The 17,508-nt window shown below is 29.6% G+C and overlaps 1 protein-coding gene across 1 annotated transcript in view; it reads right to left on the bottom strand.

The window, feature by feature from the left end:
* The window catches only part of LOC142332111 (anoctamin-7-like), a 223,300-nt gene that overhangs the window by 27,912 nt on the left and 177,880 nt on the right, over positions 1-17,508 (bottom strand). Inside the window, exons 11-12 of the mRNA XM_075378345.1 lie at positions 6,892-7,112; positions 4,394-4,589 (exon numbers count right to left, since the gene is read on the bottom strand). Coding sequence (XP_075234460.1) covers positions 4,394-4,589; positions 6,892-7,112 — 417 coding nt within the window. The remainder of the gene's footprint in view (positions 1-4,393; positions 4,590-6,891; positions 7,113-17,508) is intronic.

Genomic DNA, 17,508 nt, shown 5'->3' with positions numbered 1-17,508 from the left:
TCTGGAAATGGCTTACAAATCTAAGTGCAACTAAATAACAAAAACAAATACAATGTATACAACTTCAAGTACTCAACCATATTTTACAGTATTAAAAATATCTCTTTACCATCTTGAAGCCAACTTTAATTTCTTTAAATACCATGACGGTCATGTGATACTCTATTTTCATTTAATATTTGAAAAAATGAAATGACACTGTTTGATAATTCCTATTGTTTTTAAGAAACTAGCAACCAGAAGTGAGAAAATGCAAACACTGCATGAATAAAATAAGGAAAAACATGGTAAATAAATATATAAATTTTTTTATTGTATTTCATCTTCATATTGCATTAAATAGGCCACTTTAAAATTTATTTAACATTTTAGTACACTTCCTTCAATTGTCCACTTCCAAAAGTTACTTAAACTATTCAACATTTTATTCAATAACATAGCAACACTATTACTTTGTAATACAGTTACCAAATTAAATAATATACTGCTGAAGTTCGCAGATATTATTTACTTAAAACAGTATTAAAAATTTATATAAATAATTGTAAATCAGAGGTTCTAAACTTTAACTATACTGTTAATTTTCAACATTAAATTTTTGCTATTTTACACTTTGTTTAATCCAATTGTGACATGATATAAAAATGACCAAGTTTCATTCAGTAATTATGTGTTGAAGAATTGTGTATCATTGAATCAAAATTTTTTTCTTTAGTGCAGTAAGATTTAAATATTAATAGGATCAACTTTTGTTTAATAGAATTCTTACCATTAAGATAATGTCTTTATTAATATTATTTTTAAGGGAAATTAACAGAATAATTGTGTTAATGATGTACAGTTATAATTATCAAGAGGTATGTGATTGTTTAACAATAAAATGATTAGCTGTACTTGAGACAATGGTTTAAGAACCCCAGTAAAAATTTAGAAAGCTAGCTTGAAACATGACAATAGTTTTAAAAATTTAAAGAATTCTAAAACTAATGAGTTATACCTTTTTAGCAACAGCTTACATGAGAACTTCCAGAAGATAAATTTACTTGCTAGATCATATGTTGTGATACGATATAAAAATATGAGATAGACCAAATTTTAACTTAGTCACATTTTCAAATGAAACAACATTTATATTAAATAGGACCATTAATAAATATAATTTCACTACTGGTAGAATTATAATCCTTGGTGGATTATGGTAGCACATAAACAGCATCTATAATAACTACAATTGCTCAAGGATTGTTAGTCATTAAAATGTACAGTCTTTTATTTTAATCCTTTCAAAGCAAGTGAGAATTCTTCTGACCATGCTGTTTTTTCAGTTCTTGTGCTTAAGGGAATTTAATTCCCAGCATCAATATAGTGCTGTTACCTAATAAAACAAGAAGTAATAGTAGCTGTAATAATATTTTTTCTCTACTTTCACCAATATTATAGTTGACTGAGATTTTTATTTGCTTGCAGCTAGTTTATGTTTAGTCAGATCAAAGAAACCATGCATTTTCCAAAAAATTAAATCTACATATTTCAAATATAAAACATATTCAAGTATTGTAAATATTGTTAGTGTTATTTATAACATTAATAACTGCATTATGTTTTTAATTTTGCTTTCCTTGTAATATTAACAGATATAACTGTAAGAAAATTTATATGAGCACAGTGTGAGTATAATACAGGTATTACAGGTATATGAGTATAAAACTCTCACTGCTCAAGTCGTAACAATTTTTGTTTATTTATTCTTAGATTATAAATCTTGAACAGAATTTTTTGACTCATTTTGCACCACAATACTTTTTGTACAAAAAATTTATTTATTATGTAGTTTGTTCACAATTTTTTTTTTACAGAAATTATTTATTAACATTATCAATTTGTTTATTTTTATTAAGATTTTATTTTGTTCTATGTTTGTACATATTCTCTTTTCACAAATACTTTGTGACAATTTTACTTCTAAAAAACGAATAACTGAAGATTTTACCAAGAATCTAGTTTACAATAAAATAATGTCTGCGAAGTCAAACTTCCAGTTAAATTGATTTATGTTTCACATAACATTTATGATGAACTTAATTTTTAGATGAAAGAATTGGAGAAACACTATAATATGCTCCTGAATCTAGTTAAGAGTGGTTATAAAATACAGATGTTGGTTAAGTCAGAAACTGAATTTGCACTTGTTTGACATTGTGGTAAGAGCAATAGGTCACTTGCTGAAAATTTGACACTTGAGGAAAGTTGTAAAACTTTGCAGTTCTATAATTAATTCAAAATCAGTTGTGGAACATTTTCACTGAAAAATAGTTAGAAATGTCAAACTGTTTCTTCAGTTATAATGACACTTTCATCTTCTTCCAGTAGACTCTAGAGGTTTTCGAAATCTCGATTTCCACATTACGTTAACTTAGTTTTGAGAAAATCAAAGTCTTGAATCAAATCATTCAATAAGACTGGGTAATTAAATATGATTCTATTGTACTGAGCACTGAAAATTCTTCATCTTTTCTTGTAGATGCATTTAGTGAAATCTAATTCAGATTTTATTCTTATTGTGAATCTGGGACAGATATAAGTCATCAAGAAGGACCCGCTTCACTCAGAAGGAAAATTCAAAAAGATTATTTTGACTTTGAAATGATTAACTATAATGATTTGAAAACCACTAATTTTACTTAAAGAAAACTACCACTCAGTCACATGATTTTGAGGTTACCAAAGTACCTTTTTTTCTTTTTCTGTTAGCCTCCAGACTGTAAGGTATTACTTAAGAGGATGAATGAGGATGATATGTATGAATGTAAATGAAATGTAGTCTTGTATAGGCTCAGGTCGACCATTCCTGAGATGATTAATTGAAACCCAACCACCAAATAACACCAGTATCCATGACCTAGTATTCAAATCTGTATAAAAGTAACTACTAGAATTTAAACCTTAGAAGTCTCGACTTCAAAATCAGCTGATTTGCGATGACGAGTTTACCACTAGACCAACCTGGTGGGTTTTACCACAGTACCTAGGAGATAATTAATGAATGTATCTTTATCACAGACAGCGTTCTCAAACATGAGCTGCAAACATGTATTAGGGACCTTATTGTATCCTGGTCATCTCAGCCTTATAGTGGAAGTAAAGATAGGTAGTATGCTCTAGTAGTGATGATAGTCTTTCTTTGTGTATTTAATGACAAAGTTGAATATAAGAATAAGCCAGTTTGGTGATGGTAACATCAAGACACATTTAGTTAAAACATACAAAAAGTTGTAACAACTGGCTCATTAAAACATAAAACACAACTAATTCAAATTAAGAAAATTATTTGATCCATCTGCTTAGAGTTTTCAATAAGATTGATTTCAATAGGATTCCTCCTTACTTTTTGAAGCTAAATTTATAAGAGAATGTTGTAAATAATCCTATGCCTCACTGGACTAGCAATTTGTGAACTATTTAATCTTTTAGGTGAACTAATTCTTAATGATCCCTTCCTGTAAAAAGATAAGAGATAATATGTAGTTTATGTCTTAGTGAACTCCCATAACATAAAATAACTTTCAGTAATCTTTCATATTTGTTACTTTCATATTTATATCCCAATAATATCTTTCTAAATTTAAAGATATTATTGGGATATAAAAATGGCTTTACTAAGGATTATAAAACACACTGAAGTCACATAATAGGAAGTGCACAGTAGTTATCTAAATATTTATTTAAAGTATAACTTAAATAAACATGAATACAGTATTACTTAAAACTTATTCATATGTAATAATTAACTTTTCTTTCCCATGAATGTAGTGGTGATAAGAAAAACAGTTACTACATTAAAACTGAAGACTGCTGAATTGATAATGATCACACTTACCTTCAGCAAGAAAATTTATGCTATCCAACATATTACATTAAATAAATATATTTAATATTTTCATCATTCAGAGCTGTTTTATTTTTTTAATAAATTATTTACAACAAAAGTGTCTGAAAATCACATGTTGATTTCAAACACATTATGTTAGCAAAACTTTTTTTTAATTTTTAATTAAAAACTAATCAATCAAACTGCAAGTTAGATTGCTGCCATGTACAATAACGTTAGTTGCAACTGTGGAGTGGCCACTTTCAAATTCATAAAAATGACTTACTGTGAAACAAAGTAAGTTAATTTAAAAAATTTCATTTTGGAGTTATAGCTAATAACAATGAAAATCTTCAACTGTTTATTTCACAAGTACAATACTTTATAGTAATAAATGGCAAGTTTCATACTTTAATTTAATTTATTACAATCAGTGCCTTTTTAGGTTGAGAATAAAATTTTATGTAACTAATACAATCTCTATATTATTATTAAAGATTGATAGAAGATTATGAAATTACAAACCCCAGGAAGTTAACCGATAAGCAAGTTTTTCATATACTCGACTCATAGCCATAATTATGATAAGATTAACAAGTGCTCCTGAAACATTAGCAATCATCTGAGCTTGTGATCTGAAAGTAGCATTCTGAAATAATGGTATTGACACTAAGACTCTGTAGATAATTACGGCCACTATAAATATGAGCACCAGTGAAATCTGTAACGGAAATAACATCATTAATTTAAAACATGGACACCTTCTGTAAACATACAAACACACACTTACAATTAATTTATTATATTTAATTTAATTATTATACACACCTGACCTGTTTTCAACAATATTTTTGCAGATGGAAGTATTGAGCTTTTTCAAAAATTTTTATTTTGAAAAAATTTCTGAAAATGGTTCTCTTAAAATTTCTTTTTTGATTTTTTGTTAAGCATAAAACTTGTGAAAGAATCATTTTGACAATATGAACAATGTAATTTAATAAAATATTCTCCTTTACTTGCATATTTTTAAAATTAATTTTGTAACTATTGTTAAGTCCGTTATGCTATAAGGGAAATGGATTTAATGAGTTGAATGAAGACCTGTAAAGTAGAAGAGTGCGGATTCCATTGTGCCAGACATAACTTCTCGGCCTTTCATCCGGACATCCTGGGTTCTAATCCCAGTCAGGCACGGCATTTCCACACTCACTACAAATAATTAACCTCATCCTCTGAAGCAATACCTAACAGTGGTCCCGGTGATTAAACAAAAAATGAAACACAACGTCTCAGTGAATTATGTTCAACATTAATACTGGAAAATAACCTAATTTTAGAAATTCAAATAATAATTATTCTTGCTTTTTAACCATTATTATTACAAAAGTCTTCTGTACAAATTATGTACTTTTAATTGATTGTGGTAATTGATTTTTCAACACAATAAATTTTAAGCATGTAACCCTATACCGAATCAAGATGAACTTAACATTATTCATTTCATTGAAGAGTTATGTTACCATAACATAAAAATCTTTTTCACTCTCCATAAAAAAGTTTGGTGAATGGTTAACTCCCCCGTACTAAATTATTTTTTATTAACACTCAAAATTGTTATTTTATTATATACTTTCTTTTCCATAAAAAAAAAAATATGCGTGGGTTTGTTTATTTGTTTGATATATGTGCTCATATTTCCATTTTAGTTACTATTGGCACAGAGCTGACCACGTGGTGCGCCAGAGCTGACCCATGCAGCTGCACGGAGTGCACGAACAATTTATTTCTTTGAATGATTTATACTTCTTTATATGAATGATTTATCCAAAATTATATCTGTGTTTTGGAGATAAAAAAGGGAATCGTTGGGCTTATAGCTGTGTTAAAAAAATCACAACTCAAGAAACAGCTAAAAATGTTCAGGATTTTGAAGCCTTTTTTGTTGTTGTTTAACCTCCACGACCACCATTAGGTATTGATTCAGAGGATGAGATGAATGATTTGTAGTATGCATGAAAATGCCATGCCTGACCAGGATTCGAACCCAGGACCTCCAGATGAAAGCCCGAGCTACCACTCGCACTACAGAGGCCAACTTTGTTGTTGTTGGTACGCTAAATTCACGAACATTCTTTAGTTACAGTTGGCAAAAACATTTCACAAGATTATATGTAATGAAATATAAAGCATGTAACATTTTGGCAGCGGGTCATGGGCTCGCTTTTTTAATAATTATAATAGTAATAGGTTATCATGTATTTCTGTATTATTATATCAATTATAATAAATTGAATTTATTTTTTTTGTGTAGTTGCATCACTATTATTTCATAGAATTATTATTTTTCTATACTAACATGGGCCATAAGCATTTCTCTATTTTTATTTATTAATATCCAATATCCTTTCCTGTGATGCTTCTGACATCTTATGATCTTGGTTTTCTATAGTTTTATTTGATTCTTTCAGGCAAGTGCTGAACCAGTTTCTTTTTATCTTTGAGACAAAAATTACCAAACTGAAATTACCTACACAAATCCACCTCCTTATAGGTGGAATTTCAGTGTCAAATATTTACAGAACACAAGATTTTGATCTAAAACAGTTAAATATATATTTAACATGTTACCAAACATTCTGAAAATCATTTTAGAAGTGCTGTAATGTTATATCCATCTGTAGAAGTACTCCTGTGACAAAATATGAATATAATTAAAATCCATTTTTATCATTCCCCTTGCTACCTATTTTAGAATTATTGGAGAGTAGCAATCAGTTTATGCTCTAAATGACATTACTCAAACAATTAAATCAATTCAACTGCTCTGTGCAAAAAAAAAATACACAACAGTTTAATACATTTTTTTTTTTGAGTTGCTTTTTTAATTTTCTGAGATTGAGTTTCTTATTTGGAAGAATAATTTTTTAATATGATAGAGTTCCTGGAGTTTTACTAAAATAGTTACTCTTAACACTCTTGAAAAGAAAATTTTGAAGTGATAAATATATTACTATAATCCTTACCATAAGAAAGATTATGCCAATTCCTGCAGCAATTCGTTTATTTCTTAATGAGCGAGGAAAACTTGGCTCCTGAACTCCTGTTACTGGATTCACTTCAAGATAGGGTGCTCTTGCAGCAAATTCAGGTCTTGGTCTTTCCACTTCATCCTGGAAACCCATACAATCCCAATGATGGGCTAATGATGCAGATTTTCTCTTCCAATACTCTAGGAATGTAACTGCTGTATTGACAAATACAATTAAGTAATATTTAATTGTTCTGTTCATTTGTTTTATTGTACAAGGAAGAAGACCTAGACTCTTCAAAGTATACATATATATATTTATGTCCTGGAATATAAAGTCTATTATAAAAGTAGGGATAGACTGAAACCATGTTTTTAGAAGTGGCAACCTTTTATTGTTTTAGTGGTTGAGTTGTATCACTACAGTTATTTCTAATGATAGCATGCAGTTAGTATAGTAAAAAAAAAGTAGGAAGAGTTTTTTATATACAAATACATATATATGTACTACACATACATATTTTTTTTCCATTTTTTATATACTGAGTTGATTATTGTAAAAGTAATCAACAGAATTAAGCAAAAATAAAATTTTCTTTTCATTATCCTTGAATTTGAATTTTATACAATCTGCTTCATAGTTTTAATTACTTTCTGATTACATAAAAATTCCAGAAATAAATATTTTTATAAACTTTAAACAGTACACATTTCAAAGTTCAGTGAGTTTCAAAAGTTTGCAGTGGATAATTGTTGTATACCTAATTCATAGAATTTTCTTGAAAACCAAATTCTATTGCAAAATAAAACACAACTGCATAGTAGTTCAATATGTTTACCGCTGTTTAAAGGAAATTTTTAATCTTGGAAGAGGAAAGATGCTACTATTATATTTACGATCAGACATGAAAAAGATGACTTGTACAAGATTTAACAGCTAATTTTTATGATTGATGGGGATAATAATATGTGAAATATAAGTTATGAGTAAATAAACCAAGCTGATATCAATGAAAAAAGATTTTTATTAAGCTGTAAGTTGAAACAAATTTTTATTTCCTAACATTATTTGATAAAGATATTTTTTTCATAAAATGAGAGTTTATTATTAATTGGTAGTTTTTCAAACCTTAAGAAAAACACTTTATTTACTAGTAAAATATACTGTTTTTAGCATTTTATGTTATAATAAAAATCATAAACTTAAAGAAGTGTGTGTTCACTATATGGTGTGATGTATTTTATTCTGTAAACTTATAAAAACATTGAATATTATGGTTATTTCAACAATATTTCATATTTTCACTTTGATTATTATAACTGATTTGTGTATTTTCTGCCATTCCTAGCATTGTCACTCTACCATTAGTAGTTAACATGTTTCAGAGTACCTCCCTTCTCAAAACTACTTTTAGCGCTACTATCTAGTGACAAAAGCACTTTTAGCACTACTAGATAGTAGTTTATCTTCATTCTGAAAACTACTAAAAGTAGTTTTGAGAATGAAGATACTCTGAAATGTGTCTACAAATGGTAGAATGACAATGATATGAATGAAAGAAATTAACATTCAAATCAATTATGATTATTGCTGCATAAAAATTTTTAAATATGAGTTTCAGTTTCAAATGTGTTAATGAAATTCATTATTTGTTTCAAAGCATTACTGGTTGAATTTTTCAAGGTTAAGCCAAATTAATTGATAAAATTACATAATTTGTATCAAAATAATGAATTCTTTGTTTTCCTATTATTAAGTTCTCAGTCACCTACAAAAGAACAGGATAAATAATAGTACATTGAGAACGATAACTTGGATCTATTTTTTTTTTATTTTCATAAACAGTATTTCTTCTAAAACTTGTTATTGATCAAGGTAAGATCAAGGTTAATGCAAGAGTTTATATGTATTGACAAAAGAACAATAACACAGGTCTGTGCTGGTAAAATTGTCTGTAATCTATCTAGTGATTTCAATAGATTTTGGGTACTGAAAATGGGAAAAATATTAAAAAAATTCCATTACATAAGGATTTTTCACAATTTAATGTCTTTTGTTCTATTTATAGATGTTAGCCTATTATTATAATTTTGTAAAACTGTTGTTTAAATAAACAATCATAGTTTTTTTTTATGTATGAAAATGCAATAAGTTTATATTCTGAATAAAAATATAGTGGATTTATTATAAAGAAATTAAAAGCAGTAGTAAATTTATAACATAACTGTACATATAGCCACTTTCATGTTACTATATAACTTATAACTTTTAACTTATAACTATTTAACTAATAACTTTTTTATGTACTTGTATTTTCCAAGTTACTATACTTATATTTTATAATTTTTTATAAAATAAATTCCAATAGCGTCAAGAGGCTGTGTCAATGCACCTGACTTTTTTTGTTATGTGAAAATTTATTGTCAAAACACAACAAAGGAACCTTACATAATTTAAGAAAAAAAAAAAATTTTTCGCATATTTTGGTATGAAATTAGGAGACAAATAAGACAAACCTTGGGTTCCTCATAAGATTTGTTCAGTGTGTGTTGAAGAGCTTTACCAGTGGTCACAAAGGAAAACCAGTATTTCTGCTTTGGAGTCCTATGGTTTGGAGAGAATCAACCAATGATAGCAATTTATTCATGTACAATACAGAGATTCAATTTAAAAAAAAGAAAGGGTTTTTTTACCCAAACTTTCAATTAGCGATACTGTTTTGTACCTCATGTACAATACCTGTTCCTTCACTACCAGATAAATTAGATGACATATGTGATGAAGAAATGGTTTCACAGGCCTGTGTTAATGAACTCAATCATGAAAATGATGCTTATGATGCTGGAAGTGATGAACCAAAACTGTTTGAGCAATCCAGATTAAATGGTTTCATAAGTGACTCAAACATTTCTAAGGACTCTGTTGAACTTTTAGGTTCAAGGCTGAAAAAAAAAATTGTTAGCTCCAGGCATAATGTTTCACTGGTTTAGGAACAGAGAAAAAGACTTTGTTTAATATTTCTCTCAAAAAGAGGCATTAGTTTACTGTAATGATGTACCTGTACTCATGGAATTATTCCACATCAACTATAAGGTTTCTGAATGGAGTTTGTTCACTTATTCATCGAAAAGGAGTCTTAAGGCAGTTCTTCTGCACAATGGAAGTAAGTACACTTCTTTACAAGTGGGGCATTCTGTTCATTTGAAAGAGTGTTATGAAAAGCTTGAGTTACTTTAAATTAAATTTCAGTATATGGATCAAGGTTGGACAGTTTGTGACGATTTAAAGGTACTTTCTTTGTTACTTAGACAACAGAACAGTTATACCAAATATCCATGTTTTTGTGCAAGTAGGAGTCTCAAGTTTGAATCAAAAGAGAGATATTCATAATAAAAAGAATTACTATTATAAAAAAGAATGGCCACCAAAACAAACCTTAAAAGTTGATATGAAAAACATTGAAAGAGAAAGTTTGGTAGAGTCAAGTAAAGTTTTGTTTCCCTGTTACATATTAAATTAGTATTAATGAAGCAATTTTTGAAGGTATTAAGAAAAAGATGGAGAATGTTTCAAGTATCTTTGCAGTCAGTTTCCAGGTTTATCAGAAACAAAGATAAAGGAGGGTATTTTTGTTGGGCTGGATAAAAGAAAGCTTATAAAAGATGAAATATTTGAATCTAAAATGGAGGAATTAGAAAAACAAGCTTGTAAATCCCTCCAAGATACAAATACAAAGTTTCTAAGTAAAAAAAAGATGAAGATTATAAAAATACTGTACAAAATATGTTAGAAAAATTCAAAAATTTAGGATTTTAAAGTGAGCCTATTGGTGCATTTTTCAGATCTGCATATTGATTACTTTCCTGAAAATCTAGGTGCAGTAAGTGAGGAATAGGGGAAAAAATTCCACCAAGACATAAAAGTGATGGAGAGGAGATACCACGGGAGATGGAATGCCAGCATGATAGCTGGCTTATGTTGAATGTTAAAAAGAGTTGACCTGCTGTGTGATTACAGAAGAAAAGTACCAATGGAGTATCGAAACAAAAAGGAAAAAAAATTATAAGGGCTTGTGAAGGCATAATAAATAATATTTTACTGTTTGTTTCATTAATTTTAATGATATTCTAAAGTAATTTTGTTTTTCATATTGCTTGTAAATAAAATTAATTCTATATTTAAATAAAAGTAGGTTTTTATTTTTTATTTTTTTTAAATTTTGAATCCTTTTTGTGAAAAAGCCTTACGTGATGAAGAAGAATTGAGGTCATATTGGAATTCAGTGCCCAAAAATACATAAGAATCAGGTATCAAATTGAAAACCATTTTTTGATCATTAAAAAACGCAGACCTGTGTAATTATAAGGAATAAGTTTTGTGAAAATTTTTTTTCTAATAATTAATTTTTAGGAGACTCAAAACTGGAATGTTTCATTATAGTCTGAAGTACATCCTCTTATTTTACAATGACAAAATTATATGATAGTTTCCTTTTCTTTCTATAATTTTTAATTTTCAAGATTAACTGACTGCTTTCAAAATAGCCAGAATTTAAATTAAAGGTAATAAAATCAAAATTTATATACAATTTATCCTAAACTTAATATCAGTATTATTATTAGAACTGTCTTTACAACAGTGTACAATATGCACAAAATAATACTTTTTTTAAATTTTCTACAGAAAATTCTATTTTACCCATAGTATAAAACTAAACTTTACATTAAATTATTATTATTATTATTATTAGTAAATATGATCAAATGACAAAATTATATAATTTTAAAAGTTTTACTAATAGGAGCACCAGACAACTGCAGGTTTCTATTACTTTATGGGGATAAAAGTGCCACAAAATTAAGAATTTTAGAAATACGAGTATATCTGTACATTAGAATCCTTACTAAAGAAAGCTGCACTGTCGTTCGGTTAGTAAAACTTTACCTAAAAAAAGAATCTTTCATAAATAGAATAATATCTTGTAGAATGATGGATAAATTATAATGAATTTAACAATGTTTTCAATTTCAGTCAAAAAAGTATTACTTATTAGAACATTTTCATGAAGTTGAAAAGCAGAATAACTGAAGAAGCATATTAACAGCAATAAGAGAAAAAAATTAAAGAGTAATTCATACAAAAAGCAGAATGAGTTTGACAATGAAAATGATAAGCTTGGAAATTGATTCTCTAAGTAAACTTTTTAGATATAAGTGAACAAATTTTAAGTAACCCATGGGGTGGTCTAGTGTCATCATAAATCAGTAAATTTTGAAGTTGAGAATTCTCAGGTTTGAATCATAAAAGAAATAGTAGCTTTTAATCGGATTTGAATACTAGATTGTGGATACCAGCATTCTTTGTTTGTTGTGTTTCAATTAAACACATGTCTCAGGTGTGGTCAGCCTGAGCCTGTACAAGACTACACTTCACTCACACATCATGAACATGGCCAATGGGTACTGAATCCAAAAAGATGCATAGGATCTTTAGAGACTTTCAGAATATTCATAAGAAAATAAATAATGACTTTTAAGTAACAAAAATCACAGCTTTTCAATGTTATGTTTATGATAAGACATAATTAGCCAGTCTAGAATTATTATCTACATTTTCAGTTAATTTTATATGTTATGAAAAGAATTTCCCTTTCAAAAGAAACCAATTTATTTGGTAATTTTTAAAGATATATTCATCAAAATCTTTGAAAATATTTTGTAATTTTTCAGTTTATCTTTTTTGTGAAATGAAGAAATACTTTGACAACTGAATTAAAGGAGAATTTCAAAAGTTACTAATTTTCGTTATTATTTTTTAATATAATAAGTCGTGATGTCAGAAAAAATTATAATATGATATTTTTTTTGTCACTGAAACTGGCTTCTGGATAGATTAAAAACTTCTGTAAACTTTAGTATTAAATGGACTATTGTTACCATCAAACATAAGTGACAAGATAAGAGAATTATCAGCTACAGTCAGTTTTTTATACTCTGTAGTGTCAGTAATTTTTTGTAAAATATAATGTCTGACCAGAAATGATTATTTTGTGATATGTTCTGGAATATTATGTTATTTTTATAGATTTATATTCTCGTTATTAAATTATTTGTTTTATTTATTTTCCTAATGTGCACATTGCAATCTGTTCAACTAGTGAATAATAAGCAACCCCCACACTGCCCAATGAGTTGAGGATGATGTTTTTGATTTAAAAGAGGTTAGTTTTGTACAGACTCAGGCCAACCATTCCTGAGACTTAAGGTTAATTGAACCCCAATCACCTAAGTACTGGTATCTACTGTCTAGTATTCAAATCCATATAAAATCAATTGGCTTTTGCTAGGATTTGATCATCAGAACCTTCACTTTGAAAATCAGCTGTTAAATTGATTTGCAACAAAGAGTTAATCACTAGACCAGCCCGGTGGACTAATTTAAGTAATTTTTATTAACACCATTTCTCTTTGTTAATTGATGTACATACGAGGGTTATTTTTTCAAGGCCCGATTGGTCATGAAATAAAAACCCGCGCAAAAACCAGATGAACCTTTGCGCATATGTGTTGCGCAGTGTCTCTAGTATGGCCTTCAATCATGTCACGTCACTTCGTTTAGTTCTGAACACGCAGATACCACGTAAACATGTCTACAACAATAGCATCTCCTGCCAAGTGTGAAGTGCGTGCGGTATTTCGATTTCTTCAGGCTGAGGGGTGTAATGCAGCTGAAATTCATAGACGAATAAGTAATGTGTGACAGCATAAATATTCAATGAGTGACAGCAAAGGGCGACAACGCTGCAGGAACTGTAAAGCAGGACGTACAGATGTTCATGATGCAGGCAGTCAGGGAAGGAAGCGAGTGTCAACCGATGATCTCGTTGAGCGAGTGGATGAGGCAATTCGAGAAAATCGTTGGTTCACAATTTCTGTATTGAGTGATTCGTTTCCTAAAATTTCAAGGTCAGCTGTCTACACCATTGTGAGTAAGAGACTTCAGTACCGCAAACTGTGTGCGAGATGGGTTCCCAAGAAACTGTCCGACCATCGCAAAACAATGAGAATGGACGCCTCCCTAATGTTTCTCCAGCACTACCACAATGAAGGAGAAGATTTTTTGAACAAAATTGTCACAGGGGACGAGACACGGGTCCATTTCGAAACTGAAGAAACAAAAGAACAATCCAGACAGTAGATGCATTCTCATTCTCCCAGTAAACCAAAGAAGTCCAAGCAAACCTTCTCCAACAGAAAGTGTATGGCTACTGTGTTCTGAGACCAGAATGGAGTTCTCTTGGTGGAATTCATGGAATGTGGCACGACCATCACTGCAGCCTCATACTGTGTGACTCTTCAACATCTATGAAGGGCAATTCAGAATAAGCGGAGAGGAATGTTGTCATCAGTCATTGTCTTTCTACATGACAATGCTGGCCGAGCATAATGCAGCACACTGCAGCTGTAACAAAGAAGCTCCTGCAGCGTTTTCATTGGGAAGTGTTTGATCATCCACCATACAGCCTGGACTTGGCTCCATCTGATGTTCACCTCTTTGCTCACATGAAACGCTGGCTAGGAGGGCAACATTTTGGCACAGACATCGAGCTGCAGACCAGTGTAGAAACATGGCTGAAAACACAGGCGGCTCCATTCTATGACAAGGGTATTGGAAAGTTGGGTATTGGACACTACGATAAATGTCTAAATTGGAGTGGCGACTATGTAGAAAAATAGTGTAACTATGTAAGTACTTGTTATAAATAAAAAATTTTTTATTTTCACTGTGGTTTTAATTTTGTGACTGATCGGACCTTGAAAATAAAATAACCCTCGTACAATACAAAGAGAATGAAAAGTTTAGAAAGAAATTTAATTCATTTTGAACTGATGAAAAAATATAGAATATGAGAATATAGTTAAAAATAGAAGACAAATGAATTTGTCATTAGCTGAAGAAAATTTTCTGCCATCCGAATTTATTGAACTTACATAATAAAGTCATGAGAGTAAAACGGAAGTAAAGTAAAAAGTATTAGTTTTATTTTGTTAGTACATGTGAAGTTAACTTTAAACCTGCTTAATAGATTTCTTTTTCTTTTTGACTTAATGATAATGCCACATAAGCTTGAAGCTTGTGAGTGAACTATAATATGGAAATGGTATTTTATAGTGTATAAAAGATGCCATGCCTGACTGGGATTTGAACTTCCAGATGAAAAGCTTTCTTTTTCTATTTAGCCTCCAGAACCATCCTAAGGTGTTACTTCAGAGGATGAATGAGGATGATATGTATGAATGTTAATGAAGTATAGTCTTGTACAGTCTCAGGTCAACCATTCCTGAGATGTGTGGTTAATTGAAACCCAACCACCAAAGAACACGGGCATCCATGATATAGTATTCAAATCCGTATAAAAGTAACTGCCTTTTCTAGGATTTGAACCTTAGAACTCTTGACTTTGAAATCAGCTGATTTGTGATGATGAGTTAACCACTAGACCAGCCCAGTGGGCTCAGATGAAAGGCTGAGATGCCATTACTCCTGAAAAGCTGAAATCTTAAAGCTGAAAGGATGGAGATTAAGAGTATTTTAGAATAAATGGCAAAATAAATCTTATGTGTGATAATAATATGTGGAATTGAGATTTGTTAAATTTTTCAAAAATTAATGTTGTCATTTTTCTATGTCAAATGTTGTCATATATTATATATGTTTGTTTGGAAAACCTATTTAAACATAAATTCAATATCATGGTATATTCTTTTGTAAAGAACTACTGCAGAATTCACCAATAATGTAGATATAATATCACCTACAACAAATGTGGGTATTACATTTAATTTTATTGAGCACAGTGTTAGTTTCATAATTTAATTATTTTAGCACATAATATAAAATTTTACACCCAACTCATGTTACTGTTTGCAGAAACAGTTGACACCGCTGGCTCATTTTCTGTTTAAAAATCGTTTTTTAGTTAGAAATTAATGTAGAGTACACAACACTTATTGGCTTGTAAATTTTATAAATTATTCTTCTTTGATGTTTTAACTACCATATCAAAGTACTTTAAAACTGTAGCTAAAATCCAAGATGGGAGTTAAATAAGCTATAAAACATCTTTGTTTTTGGAATTATTGTGCTTATTTCAATTGTGATAGTTTATTTTGTGAATTTAAGCTATGGTGTAATGAGAAAACTCTTGCAAAAAATAATGACGCCTTTTTACATTTTAGTCAAAGTTCTTGTACAGTATACATTTTAGAGCATACAGTCAGTTAGTTTTTTTTTCAACTGGTGAATGTATGATATTCACCAGAATATTTCTCAGAAAGAAATATGTTTTAAAAATTCTGCTGCATCAAAAGTAGACAGTGAGTTATGAAATTGTATTGTTTATATACACAAAAAATATAATGATATAATAAGACTTAATATAACGAGTTTAATAGTTAATCAATACAGCTTAATATTACAAAAAAAAGAATATTGAATGTATATATGTTCATTTGTTATGCGTTATACTTTCAAACTGATATTAAAACTTCAAATCATATGCTTTTTTAAACTTTCTAATGATGGTAATTTCTATGCAAAGCTAAGCAGCAATGGGAAAGTGTATCATTCAAGGATTATTTTCAACTAGATATTTTCCTCAGCAAACAACTGAGTAATTGATTTATTAATCATAAACACGTGACTGAAAAAGTAACATTCTTGCACCACTTAGTGAATTATAATTAATTAGTAGCCAGTTATAATGTTCCAAGGAGACAAACTGTAATAATATGCTTTATAATGTATTTGATTTTTGAAATCAGTTTTTTCAAAACTGAAAAATATCCAGTTTTTTATTTGTAATTTTTATGTACTTAATGAATTATATTTCTGTCCTTTTTTTATAGAAGTGATAAAATAATGACAATATTCCAAACTAATGTAGTATTAGTTACCAACTTTTTCAATTCAACAATTTTATTTACTTTATTAATAACTTTTTATGAGTAATGACTTTTTAGTAATTTCCACCTCCTCTATGAATCATGAGACCTTGCCGTTGGTGAGGGGGCTTGAGTGCTCAGTGATACAGAGTAGCTGGACCGAAGGTGCAACCATATCGGAGAGGTATCTGTTGAGAGCCAGACTAAGGAATGATTCCTAAACGAGGGCAGCAGCTCTTTCAGTAGTTGTTAAGGGCGTAAGTCAGGACGACTTAAACGGCCATATCAACATCACTTAGTCCTCTGAGTACTGCACAGCTGAAAGCAATGGAAAACTACAGCTGCCTTTTTTTCCGAGAAAATGTAGCTCTCTGCATTTTCATATGGCAATGATAGAGGCGCCTTCCTTGGTAAAATATTCCGGAGGTAAACTAGTTCCCTGTTTGGATCTCCGGGTGGGGACTACTAAGGAAGGGGTCACCAGAAAATTAAAAAATAACATTCTACGAGTCGGAGTGTGGAATGTTAGAAGTTTAAAAAAGGTTGGTAAGTTAGAAAATTTAAAGAGGGAAATGGATAGGATAAATGTAGATGTAGTAGGAATTAGTGAGGTTCGGTGGGAAAACAAATTGTTAGGGATGTAGGGGGTATACCGAAATTAAACGAC

Source organism: Lycorma delicatula, chromosome 1, assembly GCF_047948215.1.
Source record: "Lycorma delicatula isolate Av1 chromosome 1, ASM4794821v1, whole genome shotgun sequence".
NCBI lineage: Eukaryota > Metazoa > Arthropoda > Insecta > Hemiptera > Fulgoridae > Lycorma > Lycorma delicatula.
The sequence above is the reverse complement of the archived record's forward strand: the minus strand, read 5'-3'. Positions and strand labels throughout refer to the sequence as shown.